General features: G+C 41.6%; 1 protein-coding gene across 3 annotated transcripts; it reads right to left on the reverse strand.

Annotated features, from left to right (window-relative positions):
• Positions 1-44: 44 nt before the first annotated feature.
• golga3 (golgin A3) lies at positions 45-19,700 on the reverse strand. Of its 3 annotated transcripts, none has more exons than XM_037778542.1 (24): positions 19,563-19,700; positions 17,837-18,120; positions 16,433-16,588; positions 15,134-15,246; positions 13,982-14,709; positions 13,608-13,716; positions 12,551-12,857; positions 12,244-12,446; positions 12,007-12,144; positions 11,614-11,775; positions 11,153-11,521; positions 10,300-10,377; positions 8,452-8,715; positions 8,225-8,319; positions 7,711-7,927; positions 6,141-6,284; positions 5,730-5,927; positions 5,477-5,593; positions 5,094-5,233; positions 4,797-4,929; positions 3,968-4,090; positions 3,548-3,712; positions 2,099-2,265; positions 45-1,966 (listed from the first exon to the last, which is right to left on the reverse strand). In XM_037778542.1, exons 2-24 carry the CDS (start codon positions 17,988-17,990, stop codon positions 1,774-1,776), a joined length of 4,473 nt encoding a protein of 1,490 aa, XP_037634470.1. In that variant the 5' UTR covers positions 17,991-18,120; positions 19,563-19,700; the 3' UTR covers positions 45-1,773. The 3 variants fall into 3 exon arrangements, with proteins under 3 accessions (XP_037634470.1, XP_037634469.1, XP_037634471.1); XM_037778541.1 differs by having other exon boundaries at positions 16,307-16,588; XM_037778543.1 differs by lacking the exon at positions 16,433-16,588.
• Positions 19,701-20,892: the final 1,192 nt, after the last annotated feature.

Consider the following 20,892-nt stretch of genomic DNA (forward strand, 5'->3'; position numbering starts at 1 on the left):
GTATTTGTAGATGAGAACATATAATGAATGAGCACAAACAATAATAACAGATGAATAGTGCAATTTTTATGATAAATACAATCACATCTCCCAACACAAATGTTAAAACATAGGGAATGAATCAATTCCAATCTCTGAAAAAGAAAGCAGTTACAGCAGCAAGAGCAAATGTTATTACATACTACCTAACGTTACAGTGAAAGGTAGTTTGGAAGATACAGTCCAAAAGATTTCTTTTTTTTCAGAACACAGTATATCAATATATTTGTTGTTATTTGACTCAGTAAGCATTCTCCTCAAAAGATGTATTGTCCCTTTGGAAATTCATAAGCATACAATGTGTTCAAAAACATTTTGTTTTTAGTGTGGGAATGAGCACCAACACAGCAGCTGCAGCACAGTTGCATGCAAAAAGCTACTGTACTAGCCAATGGCCCCCTCTACACGGAAATGTTAGTGTGCAGCTGTACCAGAATTAGTATCGGCTTTGATTTATGGTTTGCATTTGAATATTTTGTATTTCATCTTTGTTACAATATTAAACAATTATGATGACTTTACAATCATACAAAAAAGGAAACGTATTTATATATTAACCTCTGAAAACAATTAACCTATCCCCATAACCATGAAACAGCCATAAAACAAGTATAACATCAGATTCAGGGGTAGTCCTTTTTTGTAAATATAATATGTACGCAATGTAACAGAAAATGAACACATCTGATTGCACCTGCTGTTAGAAGTAGCAACATTTGTGCTTCATCGTACAAATTTCTCTCTTCATTGATGTGAGCCACTTATTTTACAATAGACCATTCTTCAGTAAGGATTTGCACACACATACATTATAACATATTACACCTTGCACACACCCTCAGCAGAAATATGCTCATTCAAACCAACTTAGTCCTTTACAGCATATTAAAGATTGCTTAAGGCTTTTTTGCGTACAAATTACTGCAGTCCATGCTAGACAAAACACCTCCATATATAACTGAGATTAATGCTTTTAGTTTAAGAACTCAAGGTGATATGGTTACAACAGATGTAAGAAACACTGCATTTTAACAAGAGGCAATACAAAAAAAAACTGACCACAATTGTGCATGACTTTTAACTTCATGAAAAGGAGTGATGATGTTTCATCATCAGCTGCTTAGAAACCATGTGGAACGTTTAACCACGTCAGTTAAATCATAGATGAGCAACCGCTCTCGTACACAGGCACAAAGAAATGGAAGAACAGTTCATAGCCAGTCTGGTGACAGACTAATGGTTTGTTTCTGTCACCTAAAACACTTTTTTAAATAATGTCAGCCATCGTTAAGCAGCAACCAAAGCCACCGATTTCATATTACGGGGAGGGTGATGACTAAATACCTTTTATAGAGAAAAAACGCTAATTCAACACGGAAAAACTGGCCCACAAATTAGTTAAACAGTCCACACTAGACCATATTTGTATCTACGATAACAACCGAAGATGGGGGATCCTCTTGGAGAGGCTGTCAGATAAGCTGTAATTACTTAACTCTAAATAAATATATGTGACAATAGCATAACAAAAATATAAACAACTGTCAAATAAAGAGGAAAGAATAAAGCTATGGTATAGAAAGTATTACTCTGCGAAAGCACTTCTGTGCCGACGGGAGAACGCCAAATGTTGGCAGCAATTGTTAAGAGAAGAGAAAGGGAATAAGGGGCTGAAAAGTGCCTTTGTGGATAAAACTCCACTCTCCCTCTAATGGCCTGAGAAAAGTTCTTCTGTTATGACTGCTGCGGCTCTGCTTCATTGTTATTTTCCACCACCGTGTTGTTAAGCGGCGTTGATGATTCGGAGATGTTGTTTTCAAGCTCCAGTTGAGCCAGTCCCTCCTCTGTGTTTGTCCATGAGCTCATTGACTCATGTACTGTTACTGTGTGTTCCTCCATCTGCCTTTGGAGGCTGTCCATCTCCTCCCTGAGAAAAAAAAACAAAAAAAACACATTACATGTATTCTGGCATTTGGATAGCTGCTCAGCACTACACAAAAAAAAACTTCATGTAGGTACGTAGATAATATTAGCCATTTGGTTAGAACAAGAGGCTTACTTCAGCTGCCGTAGACAGTTGTGCAGGTTGTTGAGGGGCTCTTTGTTGACAGAAGTCGATGGTTTCAGCAACTCATCCAACAGGGAGGCCGGCACTGGGCAGTCTGGAATCTTAACTGGTGTTACTGGGTTGGATGGGTTCCCCTCGCTCTTCAGCTCCATGCGCTGCTGCTCCAACAAAACCATCATTACAGGGAGGTATTTAGTCAGTTATCTTCAGCAGGCATTTTTTATTTGGAATTAAACTTACAACATTGCCCCTTAAATCTTTCTACAGAGGGTGGTGGCTTTGTAAGTATAACTCATAGAAATTAATGGCTACACCTCAGCTGTTCCAGTACTCACTGCTGTCTATGTATAATGCTAAAAACACCGACATACTATTTTTCAGTTACTTCAGTTATAATGTTTTTTTTAAAGTTTGTCTGATGATAGCTGATATTTATATCCAACTATAAATCAAGGAATCTCAAGGAGTCTGTCTGTCTGTCCGTGTGTCCTTCGCATATCTTGAGAACTGCTCATCCGATCAACTTATTGCTGGAGACCCCATGGAGTGCTCTGTGCAATTTGGACAGGCAGCACGTTCAATATTAATAAAAAATGTTCAGCAGCAGGGGCGGGGCTTCAGGGCTCTGCAGGGAGTCCATGATGTTGATAATATATGCTAACGTTAAACATTACATGGACGCTGGATACACTAGTGTTACAGCCGGACTCTTCACTTCCCTGAAGTCAACACGAGCGGTTAGCCAACTGGATGCAGAATCAGAGTGTATTTCACCGGTGTGACCGTGAGTAAGCCGCGGGTTTGTTTTTCCCCCGTGAGTTAAGACTGTAACTCCCCGGTGTCAGACTTGACACTAACATATAACACTAACGTTACCGCCAGTAAAATACCTCCGCTAATTAAATCCATGCTCTACTTTATGAACACAGTAGTTATGTCAAAGCAAACGACTAATACGCCTATTTGGAAATTACCTCCGCTTAGTGTATTTCACCGATGTTTCTGACTGTGGTTGCTTAGGTGTGTGACATGGAAGGCGTATTGCTGTGGATCCAAGGGAGCGCAGTGTTGAGTGTGAAGTTGTTTGTATGAGCGGCCACAGGCCAAGCATTCTGCCTTTTCTTAACAGGCATGTTTTGCACAGCCACTGCACTATTATAAATAATAATAAATATTCAAAGTATCTGAAAGCTTTCATGCCAAGACAATGAAAGAGTGACTTAACACCAGAGCCCGACCAGTATATGAGTAGGCCAAGGTTATAGGCCAGTATTGACTGATTACATATATAGGCGTGAATGATGACAGATGAGCAAATTCAAATACCATTTAAATTAGTACGCATATTTAGTGGTTTCCCCAAAATGTAGAAAGGTGCTGTAGTTGGGAAGCTTGTGAAAAAGCACTAAAACTTTCACAGAGGAAAACAAGTCGCCTCACCTTCCTTAGACGAGTCTGTTTGAGGTCCTGTTTGAGCTGCTGGTTCTGCAGTAGGACCGTCTTCATGCTGTTCCTCAGCTCAGCCACTTTGGCCTGCAGCATGAACTTGTCCTTCCTAGTGCCGCTCAGCTCATCCTGCACCGACTCCAGCTCCACCTTGATGTTCTGAGACAGAGAGAGAGTCATCTTTGTTTGTTATAAACCCTTTTGAAAAGGGGGAAGGTGGAGGTAATGACATAAATACTATACAGAAATAACCACAGTGCTCCGTTCACTTTTCGTGTCCTTCTAGATACTAACTGTTTACCTCAGTAAAAGTAATTCTGTGCATTTGTAAATACAGTAGCATTTTACTCCCTTTTTAATGTCTAGTCAAGTAGCTTTGTGTCCATCTTTTACAAGTGGAGAATGAATACTTGCCTGTAGAGCTCTCTGTAGGTTGTCCAGCTCCCTGTGCTGACACTGCTCCATCATCTCCAGCTGCTGCTTCTGTGCCTCGATCTCCCTCTGCCTCTGCTCCACCTCCCACTTCAGGTCCTCAACCTGAACGAGCAGCAGTCAGTGTTAGACATCAGTGTCACCAGTGACGGCTCAAACTACAGCTGAAACTGATTTTAAATAACTGGAACCCTAAAACTTTTCATGAAAACCCAGGACAATGATAACTGATGAATGATGTTAATCATAAACTAGAATTACCGCCTGCAGTTGTATGCCTCCGCCAACCAGTCAAGTTGAAATTTCCATCCATGTCTGTCTAAAATTTCATCACTTCATCATTTCATCCTCTTAGACTTTTGTGTAAAATTGTCATAATTAGCACAGGAATTCTTGGGTTATGGCCCAAAACGTGTTATGTGAGGTCACAGTGACCTTGACCTTTGACTACCAAAATCTAATCTGTTCCTCAATCTAATCCTTGAGTCCAAGTGGACGATTGTGCCAAATTTGAAGAAATTCTCTCAAGGCGTTCCTGTGATATCACGAGAATGGGACGGACGTGAGGTGGCAGTAACCTTGACTTTGACTACCAAAATCTAATCATATCATGAGAATGCTCCAGACAGACGTACGTACAGTACAGACCACCCGAAAACATAATGCCTCTGGCCACGGCTGTCGTCAGCACAGAGGCATACAAAATATCAATATAGCCAAAAAAAACTGCATTGTGTCTATCATATCAGAGATAGATGACCAAATAAAGGTAATCATCAGGTAAATATTTCAGCGTAAGTCAGTCTCTGACCTCTTGGTTAGTGAGGGGCTGCTTGGCCAGTTCTTCATCCAGTTGTTTCTGGAGGATCTGGAGCTGTAAATGGGCCTCAGCCAGCTCCTCTTGGAACCTGGAAACCTCTTGAGAGTGTTGCTCATCCTGAGCCCTGCAGAGTATGACATATTCAATGATAAATAAGTGGTAAGATATACAACTGCTATTAATTTTTTCAATAACACATTTATATATATATATATATATATATATATATATATATATATATAATTAGTCAAAAGTCACTGTATTCTTTAATCAGGCAAATGCACATACAGTAGTTTGTGGGATTCACTCTGCAGAGCTCTGACCACGTCCTCTTTGGCCTGCAGGTCCTTCTTGATCTCTGACAGCTCCAGCATGGCTGCCCTGTAGTGCCGTCTGTTGTGGGCTGCCTCTGCCTTCGCTGCTGCCACCTAAAGGACACATCACATCAGTACAACCCGACAGACCCCAGGAGAGAACCAATGCTCCAGAAAAGCTACCAGACTAGACACATCTCACAATTCAGCTTTCTAACTTTTTCTGAGAGGCTTCTTATTGTGCCTTGTGCCAAGCAAATGATGTCAAAATATATATTCAAATACAAATTACAGACTCTTTGGAATCATTCTCATTGAGAACATACTGGATCCGGATGTACGGCTAAGAGCTCCTACCTGTTCTTTCAGGTCGTTGACTTTGGTTTTCTCTTTTTCCAAGGCAAGCTGTAGAGTTTGTACCACCTGCTTCATTTGCTGGTCCTCCTCCTCTTTACGCTTCAAAACAGCTTGAACCTGTAAAAAGGATGAAAAAAAAAATGAAAAAGTGCATAATTTCTATTTTGACCTATAGGTAACCCAACACTTTACAACACAGGGGTAATAAAAAAAACAACATATCAGCATTATAAGATGCAAACTAATGTTTCACCTGTAAGTTGAGCTGGACAAGATCTGCCTCTCTCTTAGCCAAGGCAGACTCCAAAATGTTGGAATGCTCCCGCAGTGTATTGTGGGACTGTGCCAGTCCAGCCAATTTCCCTTTTTCATGTTCCAGCTCCAGTGCTAGCTTCTTGTTGGCATCTTCTAACTTTCGAATCCGCTTCTTGAAGCATCGGGCCTCTTGAAGCTGTGAAATCAATTCATGTCATTAATACAAAATAACATACATGAATTGAGTGATTACAAAAGTGCAAACACACTGCTCATACAGGGTTGTGATCAGCATCATGACATGAAAAAAATAAAGGAAACAATCATTTCCCCATTAGAGATAACAAGCAGTTCTGTTCAAAATCCTGAACATATTAACACAAACGGACACAAAGTGATCATTGTTCACCTCATCCTCGAGCTCCATGACCTTTTCCTGGTACTCCTCCAGCTCTGTGGAGGTGAGGGTGATCACTTCCTGCAGCTCTTTCTCTAGCATAGTCTTGCTGTTGGACACAGCCAGCAGCTCAGCCTGCAGAGCCTTAACCTTATCCTGGATGACAAATAAAACCACATTGGATTTCAATATGTTTCAGTTACTCAACAGGTGCAGCAACTCAATGAACAATGAAATGACAAATATCTTTATGATAAATAAGTATGAGTTGAGGACAAGGGTAGACTGAATCCTATCCTATTAATGTTTGTTTATAGGGCTGTCAATCGATTAAAATATTTAATGAGGATTAATCGCATGATTGTCTGTAGTTAATTAATTAATTAATTAATTAATTAATTAATCGCAAATTAATCACACTTTTTTATCTGTTCAAAATGTACCTTAAAAGGGAGATTTGTCAAGTATTTAATACTCTTATCAACATGGGAGTGGACAAATATGCCTGCTTTATGCAAATGTATGTATATATTTATTATTGGAAATCAATTAACAACACCAAACAATGACAAATATTGTTCAGAAACCCTCACAGGTACTAGATTTAAAATAAAAAAATATGCTCAAATCATAACATGGCAAACTGCAGCCCAACAGGCAACAACAGCTGTCAGTGTGTCAGTGTGCTGACTTGACTATGACTTGCCCCAAAACTGCATGTGATTATCATGAAGTGGGCATGTCTGTAAAGGGGAGACTCGTGGGTACCCATAGAACCCATTTTCATTCACATATCTGGAGGTCAGAGGTCAAGGGATCCCTTTGAAAATGGCCATGCCAGTTTTTCATCGCCAAAATTTACCGTAAGTTTGGAGCGTTATTTAGCCTCCTTTGTGAGCTAGTATGACATGGTTGGTACCAATTATTAGGCTTTCTAATTTCATATGATGCCAGCATCTTCACTCTATCTTTAAAACAGAGTCCGCTACAACCTCAAAATCGCAAGTTCCGTTAATGCTTTAAAGAAATTAGTGGCATTAAAACAAATTTGCGTTAATGCGTTAACTTTGACAGCCCCAGCTTTTGTTTTTTTAAATTGTGTCCTTGTTTCTGTGGACAAAATAGATTTTTAAGCTATAATATTATTCCTCATTCATACTTTGGGGATGCACTTACAGTACAACAAGCTAATTGCATAAAAGTACTCAACTTCAACTGTGAATGGAAAATACTGTACGACGTATTCTTCAGTTTTGCTCGACAGTTGCAAGTAATATTTAGATTTTATTCAGTGGAAGAAAAACAGGTTTTATAGAGCTCATATCCAAACTACCTTAGGCCTCCTAATGTTTGTAAAGCGCACAGAAAGAGTCACACCGATACTGTGACCTCTTTTCAGTTGCTAAGGACTGTAAATGGATCAGAGCCCGCACAGTGTAGAATGCTCTGCTGACACTTTTCTAACAGTGATCCTTTTCCTTGTTTTAATTGTCTGAAACTCCACTCCAAACTAACTATGTGTTCAGTTGTAGCTGATAGTTTTTCAAGGAAGTGAACAAGGTCTGGCAGGTTTACACAGTACCTGTAAGGCTTGACTGTTTCCCCCATTCGACACCTGGGCCTTGAGTTTGACCAGCTCCGCCTCGGCCGTCTCCTTGTCAGTCAGAGCCTCTTGGAGCCTCCTGCTCAGGATGCCCACGGCATTCTCGTAGGCCTTGTGTTTGGCCTTCATCTCCTTCTGAGCACTGGTCAAATCTGTCCCCAGCCGCCTCACCCGCACCTTCTGCTCTGAGATGGCCCTATTAGATAAGAAATTAAGTTAAAAATGTCCATGGGGGAATTCAGGTTGTTCTGACAGAAGACCATACGTGCATATCAACACAAGAGGTGTATAGATGGCACACAAACGGAGCGTAATGATTTTAAAACCACATGTACTGACTCATAGGTCTACGTGGAGATCAGGAATTGCATAAGCAATGCCCTTTATTTATATTTATAAATAGCACTTGATAACAGATATATGCACCATGGTCCAAGTCATTACTGTGGGAGTTATTCCAGCTCTCCAAATATCTATGCAGCAGATGACTCACTTTTTGGCTTCTCCCTCCAATTGCTCCACCTGTTTCCTCAGGCCTTCGTTCTCTTCTGTCACTGCTGCTAGCTGGCTCTGATCAAACTGTAAAGACTGGAGAACACTTCACATTATAATAGAACTGCTGACAACAAACTGTTTACTGACACCCCTGTATACTACATCCAAAACATCAACATTTACTTTACTTTTAATGTTAAATTACTGAAATGAAACTATCATTACCTGGATCTGGTTTTCTAGCTGATCCCTTTCTGTCTGAATGGTTTGCAAATGGGCCTCCATGTTGTTCATCTGCTCCTGGACTCTCACCACCTCCTTCTGCAGCCGGGCCTGCTCCAGCTCTGCCTTCTGCTTCTCCCCCTGAACGCCCAGCACCTCCTGCTTCAGGTCCTTCACCTCCGCCAGCAGACGCTTTTTGGTGGACTTGAGCTCACTGATGAGCTGGTCTTTGGAGATGGCGTCCCGACGGTAGGCTTCCACCATCACCTGTATAATCAATAACCGTGTGTCTAATTAATGAAGTTAGCGTTTTCTCCTTTCAAGGAGTGCAGTGCAAGTAGTCCTGCTCATATTTGTCTCGACTCTGAGACAGCAGGCAAAATACTTTTCAAATAGATACAATGCAGGAGAGAGGACTGCATTAGGATTTGAATCCCACACTGCATCATCTCTAGGCTTGAGCGAGATACATTTGACATAGTTAGGAATTGAACAGGCTTTATTTTTTCAGTCTAAATGGGTTTGTGTTGGTTCTAGGGCTGCCCCCTCTTAGTCAACTAATGGGTTGTTTTGATCTCAGTCGACTGAGATGTCTTCAGTCGATTAGACGTTTTTTGTGCTTTCTTCAAGCTGAATGACTAACTTCCAAGAAACTTATAAGCGCACATCTCTGGTTAACAGAAGATTTAAAGTGTTGCTTTTGTGTGATTCTTTGTGGAGAAACTCAGTTTTAAAGATCTGGCAATTAAATCAACTAATCAATTTGCCAACATAGTCGTATGAGTGTTAGTCGAACAAGAATTTTTTGGGTAGAGGACGGCCCTAGTTGTTTCCTAACATGAACACACATATTACACTAAAAACAACAGGAGATTTTACAAAATATTACAGGAAACCACCAAAGGAAAGCTGTGATACAGGTGGATTTTGTTAATGCAGAGCTTCAACTATATTACAAATTTTAATGTAGGTACAGCTGCTCACGTGTACAGCTGTATTATCTAGGAACAAATAAATATAATATGATAAAAAAAAAATTGAAAAAAGGAACAAACTTGTCTGTGCAGAAAAGTAAGAAGAGAGCAACATTTGAAACACATTGCAATTACCAGAGTAGCTGTCAGTCCAATACTTTTTGTGCCTTTAAGAACCTGCATTTGAGGGCGAATTGAGTAGATTCCATTTTCTCACTTTTCTACGAACCAAAAATGGACATTGCATCTAATTACCTCATCCTACTTGTTTCCCATGATCCTCCACACATTTAACAAGTAGTTTATCAGTCATGCTACAGTACCTCACACATCACTGACTTCCCATTCGTGTAGTTACTCCAGATGCAGTGAAGACACATATTAGATTGTTGATAATGCAGCCAGATTTTTCTTCTTTAGCACCAGAGGTACACTTGTTTGCTTTTCATGCATTGCTGAAAGCAGCCCCCAGTACATTTTGATGGACCAAGATGAATGTTAATGCACGAGTTGGAAGGGTCTACAAAAGCTCAAGTCTTGAAAGAAATCCAATACAATTGACATTTCTGTCATTCTGTCAATCGACTCCACCCTCTTTATGACAGCTCGTCGATGCAAAATGAGCAGCATCCACCCCTGCTCAATCCACTGAGGCGTGTCAGCCAGCACTCTTCTGAGATGACAGCCATCTGGCTTCACAATACATCCTCCCACGACAGCATCAGCCTTAGCCAGCTGGGAGAATTTTTATAAATAAATGTAATAAAAATAATAAATGTACGTAAAGTCTGCACAGTCTACAGCTTCTACAAACTGCACCCAGAAGAGAGAGCTGTACATGATGGCACATACTGTAAGAGCAAGGGAGATGACTTACCTTTTGTTGTTGGAACTGCTCCTTCAGCTTCTGAGCTTGTTTCTTCAGAGAACTATTTTCTTGTTGAAGAGTTTCAATCTGTAACAAAGCAAAGGCCCTTCATTATTCACAACATCGTAGGGGAGAGGTAACCCAAAAGACAAAAAAATGGATGCAAAAAGCTACTTGAATTAAATTATGGCGGTCAATCAAATAAAATGTGAGTGGGTAAATATGCTTCTTTATGCAAATGTATGTATATATTTATTATTGGAAATCAATTAACAACACAAAACAATGACAGATATTGTCTAGAAACCCTCACAGGTACTGCATTTAGCATAAAGAAATATGCTCAAATCATAACATGGCAGACTCAAGCCCAACAGGCAACAACAGCTGTCAGTGTGTCAGTGTGCTGACTTGACTATGACTTGCCCCAAACTGCATGTGATTATCATAAAGTGGGCATGTCTGTAAAGGGGAGACTTGTGGGTACCCATAGAACCCATTTTCATTCACATATCTTGAGGTCAGAGGTTAAGGGACCCCTTTGAAAATGGCCATGACAGTTTTTCATCGCCAAAGTTTAACGTAAGTTTGGAGCGTTATTTAGCCTCCTTCGCTAGTAGCTCAGTTCCTTTCAATTCACTGCAATTCCTATAATGCTTTATGCTAAAAGAATCGCTGCTCACCAGGCCTGAGAAAGTATCTAACTCAAGGTGTCACTACAGAAGTAGATGGGAATATAATGATGCCCAAAGGGAAACAAGGGAATGTCAATATTTGTTGTTGAGTCACTGGCTATGGTTCAATCTCGCTTGTGGTTATATTACTGGTGTTTTTATTTTTTCACCTCCCTCCTGTATCATACCTGATTAGCTTTGACCTGGACTTCCTGTCTGAGCTGATCCAAGATATCTGAAGCCACCAGAACATCCTCTCCGAGCCGTTCAGCACCCTCATCAAGTTGGCTCTTGTCAGCCCGGGCCGCCTGCAGCGCCACCTCCAAGACGATCTTCTCGTTCTGGAGGTACTGGATGTTGTCGTCCTTGGCGCTGCTCTCTGTCTGCAGCTCGGCCAGCTGGGCCTCCAGCTCCAGGTAGCGCGCTTCCAGCTGGTTGATGGACTGCTCTTTGGTCTGCAGGTTGTCCTGAGTGGTGGTCAGCTGGCGCATCAGCTCCAAATGCTCTTTCTGGAGTGCCTGCAGCTGCACGTCCTTCTGGGAAAGGATCAACTTCGCCTGAGAGAAACAGAGTGTGAAAAGCAGTTCAGAGGAGAAAACATTACACATTTTACCGCCCATACAACGTGGAAAACAAATGACTTGACTACCTGCTCTAGTTCCCTTTCCAGGGTGCCGGCTGTGTTGGCCAGTTTAATTAAGCGGTCTCGCTCATCCTCAAACTCATCCAGTTTGTGCTGCAGATCATCTTCCACCATGTTCTTTGCATCCTGGATCTGCTTATAAGCAGCTTCCTGGGTCAGCATGTCGACCTAAGTCACAGAGAGTAAAAGGTTTTACACAATATGCTAGAGTGATTTAAAAAAAAAAAAAAGTCCCTATAATACAACATTGTAGTCCTGGTTACTTAGAAAAGCCTGCTTTTATCTGAGGTCCTTGACTGGATAATGACCTTCAGGGTTGTTTCCTAAGTGGTTATAAAGACTTCACAAATGATGATGAATGATGATGGCATATTCAGATAGGGATGTTTGAGTGTATACCTCAATGCTCTGCAGCTGAACAGCAATACGCTCTTTATCTTTGATAGAGCGGTGTTGGGTCTCGGTGAGTTGGTGGGACAGAGTCACATTCTCCAGCTTCAGATGTTCCAGAACACCAATCTGAGTCATCTGTCCAGCCTGGGAGAGAGAAAATCAACAAAGTGTCATGTCAACTCTTGTCTGACAGATGTCAAAGCCTTGATAAAAGACAAACAACCACATTAGCATCAACCTTACCTGCATGTTGGCCATTTCGCCCTGCAGTCGCACTCTTGCCTCCTGGGCCAGTGCTAGCTGCTGCTGGTACCACTGTCTGAGCTGCTGAAGCGAGTCAATTTCAGCCTGGGAGGTCTTCAATCGGCTCTGCAGGGTGCTGCGCTCCAGCTGGACCTGTTGAAGCTGGCTCTGAAGACCGCCCATCTGCTGACGCAACTCCTGAACTGCAAAAGTGCAAGACCAAAACATCTCATTTAATCTGAGTGTAGATATGCACGATTAGAGATGTTGACTATTTGTTGTTACGCTCTGGGTCTCTGTCACTCACCTGTGTTGTCTCTCGAGGTTACAGAGTTCTGCATCTCCTCCACCTTCCCCATCAGCCTGCTGTATTGGTCCTCAGCCACCTTCAGGTCATTGCTGAGAGAAGTCAGACTGGCGTTCTTGCCCTCCAGACTGCTCTGGAGCTCCACCATGGCCTTCTCCAGCTGGCCGCAATTTTTCCGCAGCGTGCCGACCTCTGTGGTGAGGGTGCTCTGCTTCACCTGGCTGATCTGAGCCTCCTCCTTCTTAGCCTGCAGCTGAGCGTTCACCGTAGCGAGCTGGGCCTGAAGCTCTGTCTTCTCCTTGAGAGCCTGGAGGAAAGAAAGGATAGTGTGGTCAGCACTTACGCCCAATTATTCTTGGCTTCCAGTATAGTGTCATTTGGGCGGGTAAATTAACAGCCATTAACCTAAATTTAATCTTTTTGAATGCTGTGATACATGACCAGGCATTTATTAGCAGCATCAGTACCGACATTTACAGGCAAAGTTGAACATGGTACACAATATAATATGGTGTTAACTGATTTGTAATTAGCAGTATTTATGCAAACACAGCCAGCATGGTTAGCTTACTAAAGTATAAGATCTCAGTGAATGGAAAAACACATACTAGATATAAAATAATGCGCTGGTTCTAAGACGGTAAACCGTCACTTATTCAACTGGCGAACAAAAGTACATTTGCTAATATATAATAATATTATTTCTATAGTTCATGTGCTTTCCAAGACATGCCATTGGGGTTGGAGAATTTACCAGTAAACAAGATTTGATGTTGAAAATCTCTGAGCTGCAATCCAAGGTAAACATTTACTTTGAAGACTATTTGGATGCTAAACGTATGACGTACAAGCTCAGTAACGGCAAATAAATATGGCACAATTCACCAGCCAACTATGGCCATACCTCAAGTTTTCAAGTAGGCGCTTACTACCAGATATCGCATCATAGCGCATCCGTTTTGGATTGTCATAAATTAATCTGCATCGCTTATGAAACTGTGAAAGACATGGTGATTGCCGGAAAATGTGTGTACAGAAAATCAGTCGGTTATATTACCTGATTGGCCTCAGATGACAAAGACTCCAGCTGACCCTCTAGTCTCATTTTCTCTTTCAACACCTGCAGCATGTCATCATGTCCCATCACTGAACTCTCCAAAGAAACACTGCAACAAATGTCAACAACATTAGAACGCACATGATTAAATTCTAGCAATTCACATAATCAATTAATTGTTTTAAGTAATCTACAGTAACAAACTAAAATGCCAAACATTTGTTAAGTTTCAGCAATCAATGTGAGGATCTGCAGTTCTCAACAAGCACTATCTCAATGTAATACTGGCTTAAATTTGGCGGTAAACACAATGTTAATGCCTAGCATTGTCGATGTCATATATTATTCCCTCCCTATCTGATGTTGACAAATACCTGCTGGAGAAACTGTCCCTGCGGCTCCGAGGTTCCGCTGTCCCTTCTCTCTCCTGTTCCAGCTCAAGCAGATGCTGCTCCTCACTGGCCGCCTGCAGCACCTCCTGCAGGGAGGGGAACTGACCCATGACCTCAGGGGCGATCTCCCTCCCCTCCACCGTGTAGGGCCCCCGCTGCCTTCCCACTGCTGCGGAAAGCATCCCGTATGTCCCCCTGGTAGACACACTGCTGTAAGACGAGCTGTCACTGTCGTTGCCGTCGTTCTCCGGCCTTGTTCCCGATTCGCTGCCGTCAATTTCTGAGACATTGTCCCCAGCTTGGAGTGAAGCACCGGGCTGTGCCTCTGTCTCACAGGTGCTGCCCTCCGACATCACACTGACCTCAGACAAAGTGGACACTGAGCTCATGGTGGACTGGATGGAGCTCATGGTGTTGTCTGCTGTTCTTACTCCACCTCCACCTCCTCCTTCACCTGCACCATCATTCTCAGGAGACTTGTAGTCAGCCAAGGAGTGGATCTTGCTCGGGCGGGGTGATCTGGACTTTCTCTCCTTGGAGGGGGGAATTCCCAAGCTGCCCAGTTTGGGACCACGGGGGACACTGGTCCTCAGGAAGGAATACTCAGTGGTCATGGCAACAGTGTTGGCCCTGGGCAGACCCTCCGGATGTAGCATGAGCTCTGGATCCAGGGTGCTGAACCGCCTGTTCTTGGGGGTGATGCGGTGAGACTAGAAACAGAAAGAAATTAACCATGGTACTGCCATCCTGATAAATTCGGACACATGGTTGTTAAGCTTGAAATACACAGTATAACATATTAAGCAAAAATATATAGCCAAAACCTGAACCTATGCTGAACATTTCTCCAAAGTGAAAAGCTGTGACCTCTATACATCTTAAGCTGTTTATCTTCTGGGCTACATTTTCCCAAAAAAAATAGCGTGTTTTAGCAACCAACTTCAGCTGAGAATAAGAAAGTCCACAAGCATGAAGCACAAGTTGAACACTGCATATGTAGTATCAGAAATAGATAGTTGTCTTATGGCCGAAATGTCACGTTAAGATAATGTAGGAGCTGCCAAAACTGGTAGACGAACAAATAGACGAAGAGCTGGTGCTGTCTGTAACCTGACAGCTACTCCATTCACTCACCCTCTCCTTATGTCTCTGCACTCTGTACTGTTTGAGTTGCTCCTCCAGACGCCGGCGAGCCTCCAGGCGAATCTTCTCCTCGTTCTCCATCTCCAGTGATGGCTTCTGGTTGGCTAAAGGGAATGTATGTTAGGCCAAAAACAGGAATGTTCCCTTTCATCACATACTGCAGGACTACACTACGGTTCTTTATTTTACACAAGATCTGGTTTTTGTATGACTGTTAAAGCTGAATCCTAGCAATGAGCTGTATGTTGCATCATTGATTCAATGTAAATGCTTGTAGAATGTTGGTTGGATATGGTAAGGAGAGACGCTGCCTGGAATCCTGTCCTCACACAGCAATAGTAAACAAATTATTCAAATTGGAGCTTTTTATGTTAATCACTGGACAGGAAACATGTTGTTGGTACAAGCCACAGTGACTAGTTAGTCACAAACTGCACTGCAACATTTTCTATTTTACCTGACAGCTACTGTGGATTTTAAAAGCAGTTTGGGCGTTATGGGTGTTACAGTTACAGCCATATATCTAAAGGGTGCCCCATGCTGTACCACTGTCTCCATTTGCTTGGTTAGAATGCGTGCATATGAAAAACTTTAACTCAGTCATGACTGCAACAGCTATGCAGCTAGTATTGCCAATATTGCAATGAGTTAAATGAAGATGTCTATATATGCATTCAACAGATGTACATTGGATCAGTCATATCCATGTGCCATCAAAAAAATGCAATAGGATTCTTCATGCGCTGCTGCATATATTCTGTGTGGGAGTTATAATGTGAAGCCAAACAAAATCACCACGGTTTGTGCCAGGCCTAAAAATATTACATTTCAGAATTGTGAACAAGGCAACGGTGCCAAAACAGATAACATACTAGAGGGATTAGTTCCAAAACGCAGCCATTAGTCCAAACAGTGTTCCAAAGGAAGCACCCACACCAAATCTAATCAAGCAATCAAATGTCTATGCAAGTTGCAGAACGGGGGGTAGACTCAAACTACTGAAAGAAAGTCCCACTGAATCCTTCTGCTCAGATAACACACAGACAAGGGAGTTAAAACGGACGTGTACATGAGCCAAAAAAGCAAAACATCCCACAGCAAAATTAGGTTAAAATACAGGGGGGGTATAGAGGGGGCATTCACTCCACATAAGTTTATGCTTACACAATTCAGTCTCCTGCATAGGCATACTGAGTCTGAGCGACTGCAATGAATCACCCTTGTGAACCGTGATCTCAGCACTAGCCCCCTCAGACTTCTCTAGCATCATGGGTGGAAAAGCGGCCAAACCTGGGGAGGGCTCTTGGGTCTGGGAGTTGACAGGGGAGCTGGTGCTCTGGGGAGGGGCTGTCGGAGGCAGGGACCCATTTAAATGGGCGTTCCCCACAGCACTAAAGTCTTCTGCCAGTCCGTTTCCATTTGGCATCGCATCTGAACTGACAGGACCTGAGAGAGAAGGAGGAAGAGAAGCCCTAAGGAATTTGACAATTCGTCACGATAAGTTCTTGTGAACTAGACTGCAAAGGGACCACTTGGTAAGCTGGCTGGGCAACTCTGTCAACTTACAATAGCTTAAGTGAAAAGGCTGGAAACATTCCTGCAGCACGTGGCAACTGATGCATCCCTTTAGCTGCACCTACTCTTGTATCAAGGAGCACAAATAGGGCTCATCTTGCAAGACAAATACATTTAAAAAGGCCCTGGTAACCTATTTTCTTTATCAGTTTCAAACTATGGGTGATTAGGTCAAACAAGAACACATCATTTTCTGCAAAATTTGGGACTGTTTTGGTTATTTTATATGAGACTTTCGGTCTGTGCTGTTTTGTCTGTGCTCTTCTCACTGGTTTGAACTGAAAAGGGCATGGTTGGAAAAAAAGTGCCGTCACATATGCACCAGTCAGAGCAATTAGGAATAGTTTAATCAAAATCTGATCGCAGTTGTGGGATTGTTTGCTTATGTTGCCTGGCCACAGTGAAACAAATCTGATCAAACCACACCCACACAGTCCGCAGCAAAATGATTAAGATTTTTGAATAATACATTAATTCATACATTGGTTTTTTTCCCCAGAAATATATTTTCACTGATTTTCATATTGCCTCATTTTTTGTTCTCCTAAACCTTAACTGCTGTAGACTATAAGCATAGTGGCACCCTGAAGATGACTAAGTAGAATTCAGTTCAGCTATTTAACGCATCAGTTCAAAGAGTCATGTAGCATGGAGCAGTAAAAGGACTCAGGCCTTGTAGTAGCCACCAAAACAGGTCATGCGAAGCAGGATACAAGCATTACCAGTAATATGCCTAAAGGGGAAAGAACTTTCCAGAACTGAGAGCAGAGTTGGAAATGAGCTAATCACAGCACAAGGACAGTCATTCCAGTAGGAATATATATTACAAATAGGGCAAACACAAAATGGTTTCTAGCCTTTGAAGTCCTTGTGATTTTGATTAGACTGACATTAGCCTGAACAGGCTTTATGTACTATGACATTACTGCCCTGATGTTGGGCTAGCCTATACTGTACACACACGTGAGTCAGAAGAGTCATAGATGCCACCTTTTGGTTTGTTTTGCCACTCAGTGGCAGTGTGTCTGTGGGTATTTCATATTAACAGATAATTTTAGCACATCCCCTTATATACATTGAAACCTAATCCTATCCTATCGAGACAACATCAGTACTCACCATTATGAATATCCCCTTTTGTGTTTTGTGTGTTGTCCAGCCCTTGTTGTTTCAACTTCGTTTCACCTTCCACTTTGGATTTTATAACATGGTCTTCTTGATAAGCATTAACCTCCATTTGAGCTGCTTCTGAATGGTTAGTTTCCATTTCCATTAAGAAACTGAACAGTCACAATACTGCTGGTGCCCCTTCTGGAAAGAAGTTCTCACAAATCCATCGTCTTAGGAGGCAGGTCAGCTGGGAGCATGTCAGTGTCCAAGAATGCTTCTGAACACAGACCACACTAAAGAGAGAAAACATTCAGTTTATCTTCTAGCTTATAATTTGCAGTGCATGCTGGAGAATGTGACACATTATAAAGATCAGTATACTGCTCAGATACAGAAGATCACAGAAGAAGTTGTAGATCCATCCGTTTTAGACACTAATGGTGTTATGTAACAACACAGGCTGCTTTAATTAAACATAAGCTAGAGTCAGGGGCCAACAAGCTGGCTTGGTAGTTAAGTAGATTGTGTCAGGTTAAATATAGATCAACTAGCAACTAACATTGAATTCCTTTACTTTGACACAGATACGACAAACTCTGTTGACAAAAAAGCCAAGCCAAAACTGACAGTTTGACTTTTCCCTTTTTATCTTGTAAGGTTCAGTTGGAACAGGTTTGATTACATCTTTGTAGGAATCTGTAGAAGCTGCTGACACATCAGACATTACGTTAACACGCCTTATCGACCAGCAAACATGCATTCAAGCCTTCAAACTTAATTGTTAATTTATAGGTGTATTCATGCATTCATTTAGATTGCACTAGTACTACATTTAGTCATATTCTATAGGCTATACTACAAATAAAGCAATAACAATGCACATTGCTGAATGCATGGGGCAAGCCTGCAGATTTAAAACATTTATGTAACTTTTCTGCATCTGTTAGATTGGAAGAAGGAATCAATTTTAAGCTATATAAATATAATAGCTAGACCTTAATGATATAACTTCATGGTCATCGTCATACTTCAGCTTAGTGAAGATTGTGGGGAATATCCATTTTATTGAGAGAGCAGCAGACAAACACAAGCCATGTTTACATATTGTGTACATTAGTTTTTAATAAGAGTCAAGCATTAGGCTCTTTATTGTTTATCTCTTTATTAACAGGGGGATGTTTACAGCTGTCGACTTACAGTAAGATGACAGCGTTATTATTAAAAACTCCATTTTAAACGTCATATATTCATCTTGAGCTTTAGCTGTTAATGATAACCTTTGACTCCAAGGCAGTGTTGCTCAGTGTTAGCTCTCTGACTGCAACGTTAGCTGAGGTACAAACTGTCTAGCTGGAGTCATCAGTCCAGAGACATAACGAAGCTCACGTAGCATGTAAAAGCTCGTATACAGGTAACGCATGCGTTGACTGGGTTTAGTGAAACTCTACCAATTAATGCCAACAAGGATGACAGACTGAAAGCGAGTCTAGCTAGTGAGACAGCTAACCAGCTAGCTGTATGTGTTTACGACGGAACCTGTCGAGCTAAGTGTGCTAACAGCTCGCTAGCAGCTAGCAGCTAGCATCGCGAGCTCCAGAGCAGAGGAGTGATTTATCAAATAGTTTAAATCAATCACAGAATTACCTCCTGTCGCGTCAGTATGTTACAAAACCCCCGTGTGTAAATTAGAAAATGACAATTGTGCTAAATGACAGAAAAGAGAATAAATGCTCACCCTTTAGCGAGCTTCACCTTTTACTACGTGGCTGTTTGGTGTCCGTCCCTTATGTGTCCGACTGGAAACACAGCTAGGACACGATACACACATCTGGAAGAACAAATAAAGCTGGTCAGACAACAGTGGGGTCTGCTGCTCACAACGTTTGGATTTTAAATACAACAAAAATAATTATATGAGATAATTATATTGCAATAATGCGACATTTATTACACGAACAATATAATATGGAGCGGACAATACTACTGGTGAATGTGTGGGATGTGGTACAGTGCTTCACTCTGGTGGTCACAGAGCTGCGCCCTACTTCTCAGCAGTCAGTGGCAGCCTGCAGCTAACCAACCTGCAGCTGCAGGGTGCCACCAGAAGTGCTGCTCATGCCAGTTTTTGAGCCTGCCACCATGCGTTGCACAGAATGCAAGGATTGCATTAATACGCACATCATTATATTATGCCTCTGCTCAGTGTAATGAGATTATACTGGATTTGGCAGAGAGGATTTGAGTTCAGATTATATACTGTTATTTGTATTGGCCTTTTATTAGCCTGGCTGTAATATACAGATCACAAACATCAGCCACAGACTCTATTGACGGCAATGCCACCAGCAGCCACAACAGGACCCTTGCATGCCCCAAACACTAATGGACACCATCCAATGCAGAGTGCCTCAGCAGTGCTCCCACTAGAAGACACCTGCGGACAAGAAACATGGGTAAGGTGTAAACAAAGTGTAGGGACTATAGGCTATATTTCATCAGACTCTCCAGTCAAATTGCATAGTTAAATTAGTGAGTCCCACTTATGCATTTTTTTAATGCAAATAAAAGTATTTATATAGTAAATCAACAATTTTAATGAAAAGGTTACATTTTTTTATAAGCCAATGTGAAGGATTTCAAACTGTCTTGCTTTAATGCCATCTAGTGGTAATATTAAGAATGACACTGTAGACATAGACTGGTAAATAGTCTGAAAACAACACAGCCTCACCAACTTCATATATATATATATATACATATATATGTATATATATGTATATATATATATCATACATATAAAAGAGGCTAAACCTTCTTAAGAGTGAACAGATTTAAGTTTGTGTTGCCAATAACCTTCATTCTTTTAAAATAATTTGCATAGATATCTTAAGTATTTAACATTCTGCTAGTTTTGCCCACACAGGCTTATCAAAAGGTCATGAGCATGAGATAATTGCTTGGATGCCTGTCTGGGATCCTGAGTGTGGGTGGTTGAAGGAGTGGTGCTTTGGAGTAAACTCAAACTACCACACTTAGTCACCTTCTTTAATGTCACTGACAAAGGA

The sequence above is a fragment of the Sebastes umbrosus genome, chromosome 8 (assembly GCF_015220745.1).
Source record: "Sebastes umbrosus isolate fSebUmb1 chromosome 8, fSebUmb1.pri, whole genome shotgun sequence".
In the NCBI taxonomy this organism is placed as follows: domain Eukaryota; kingdom Metazoa; phylum Chordata; class Actinopteri; order Perciformes; family Sebastidae; genus Sebastes; species Sebastes umbrosus.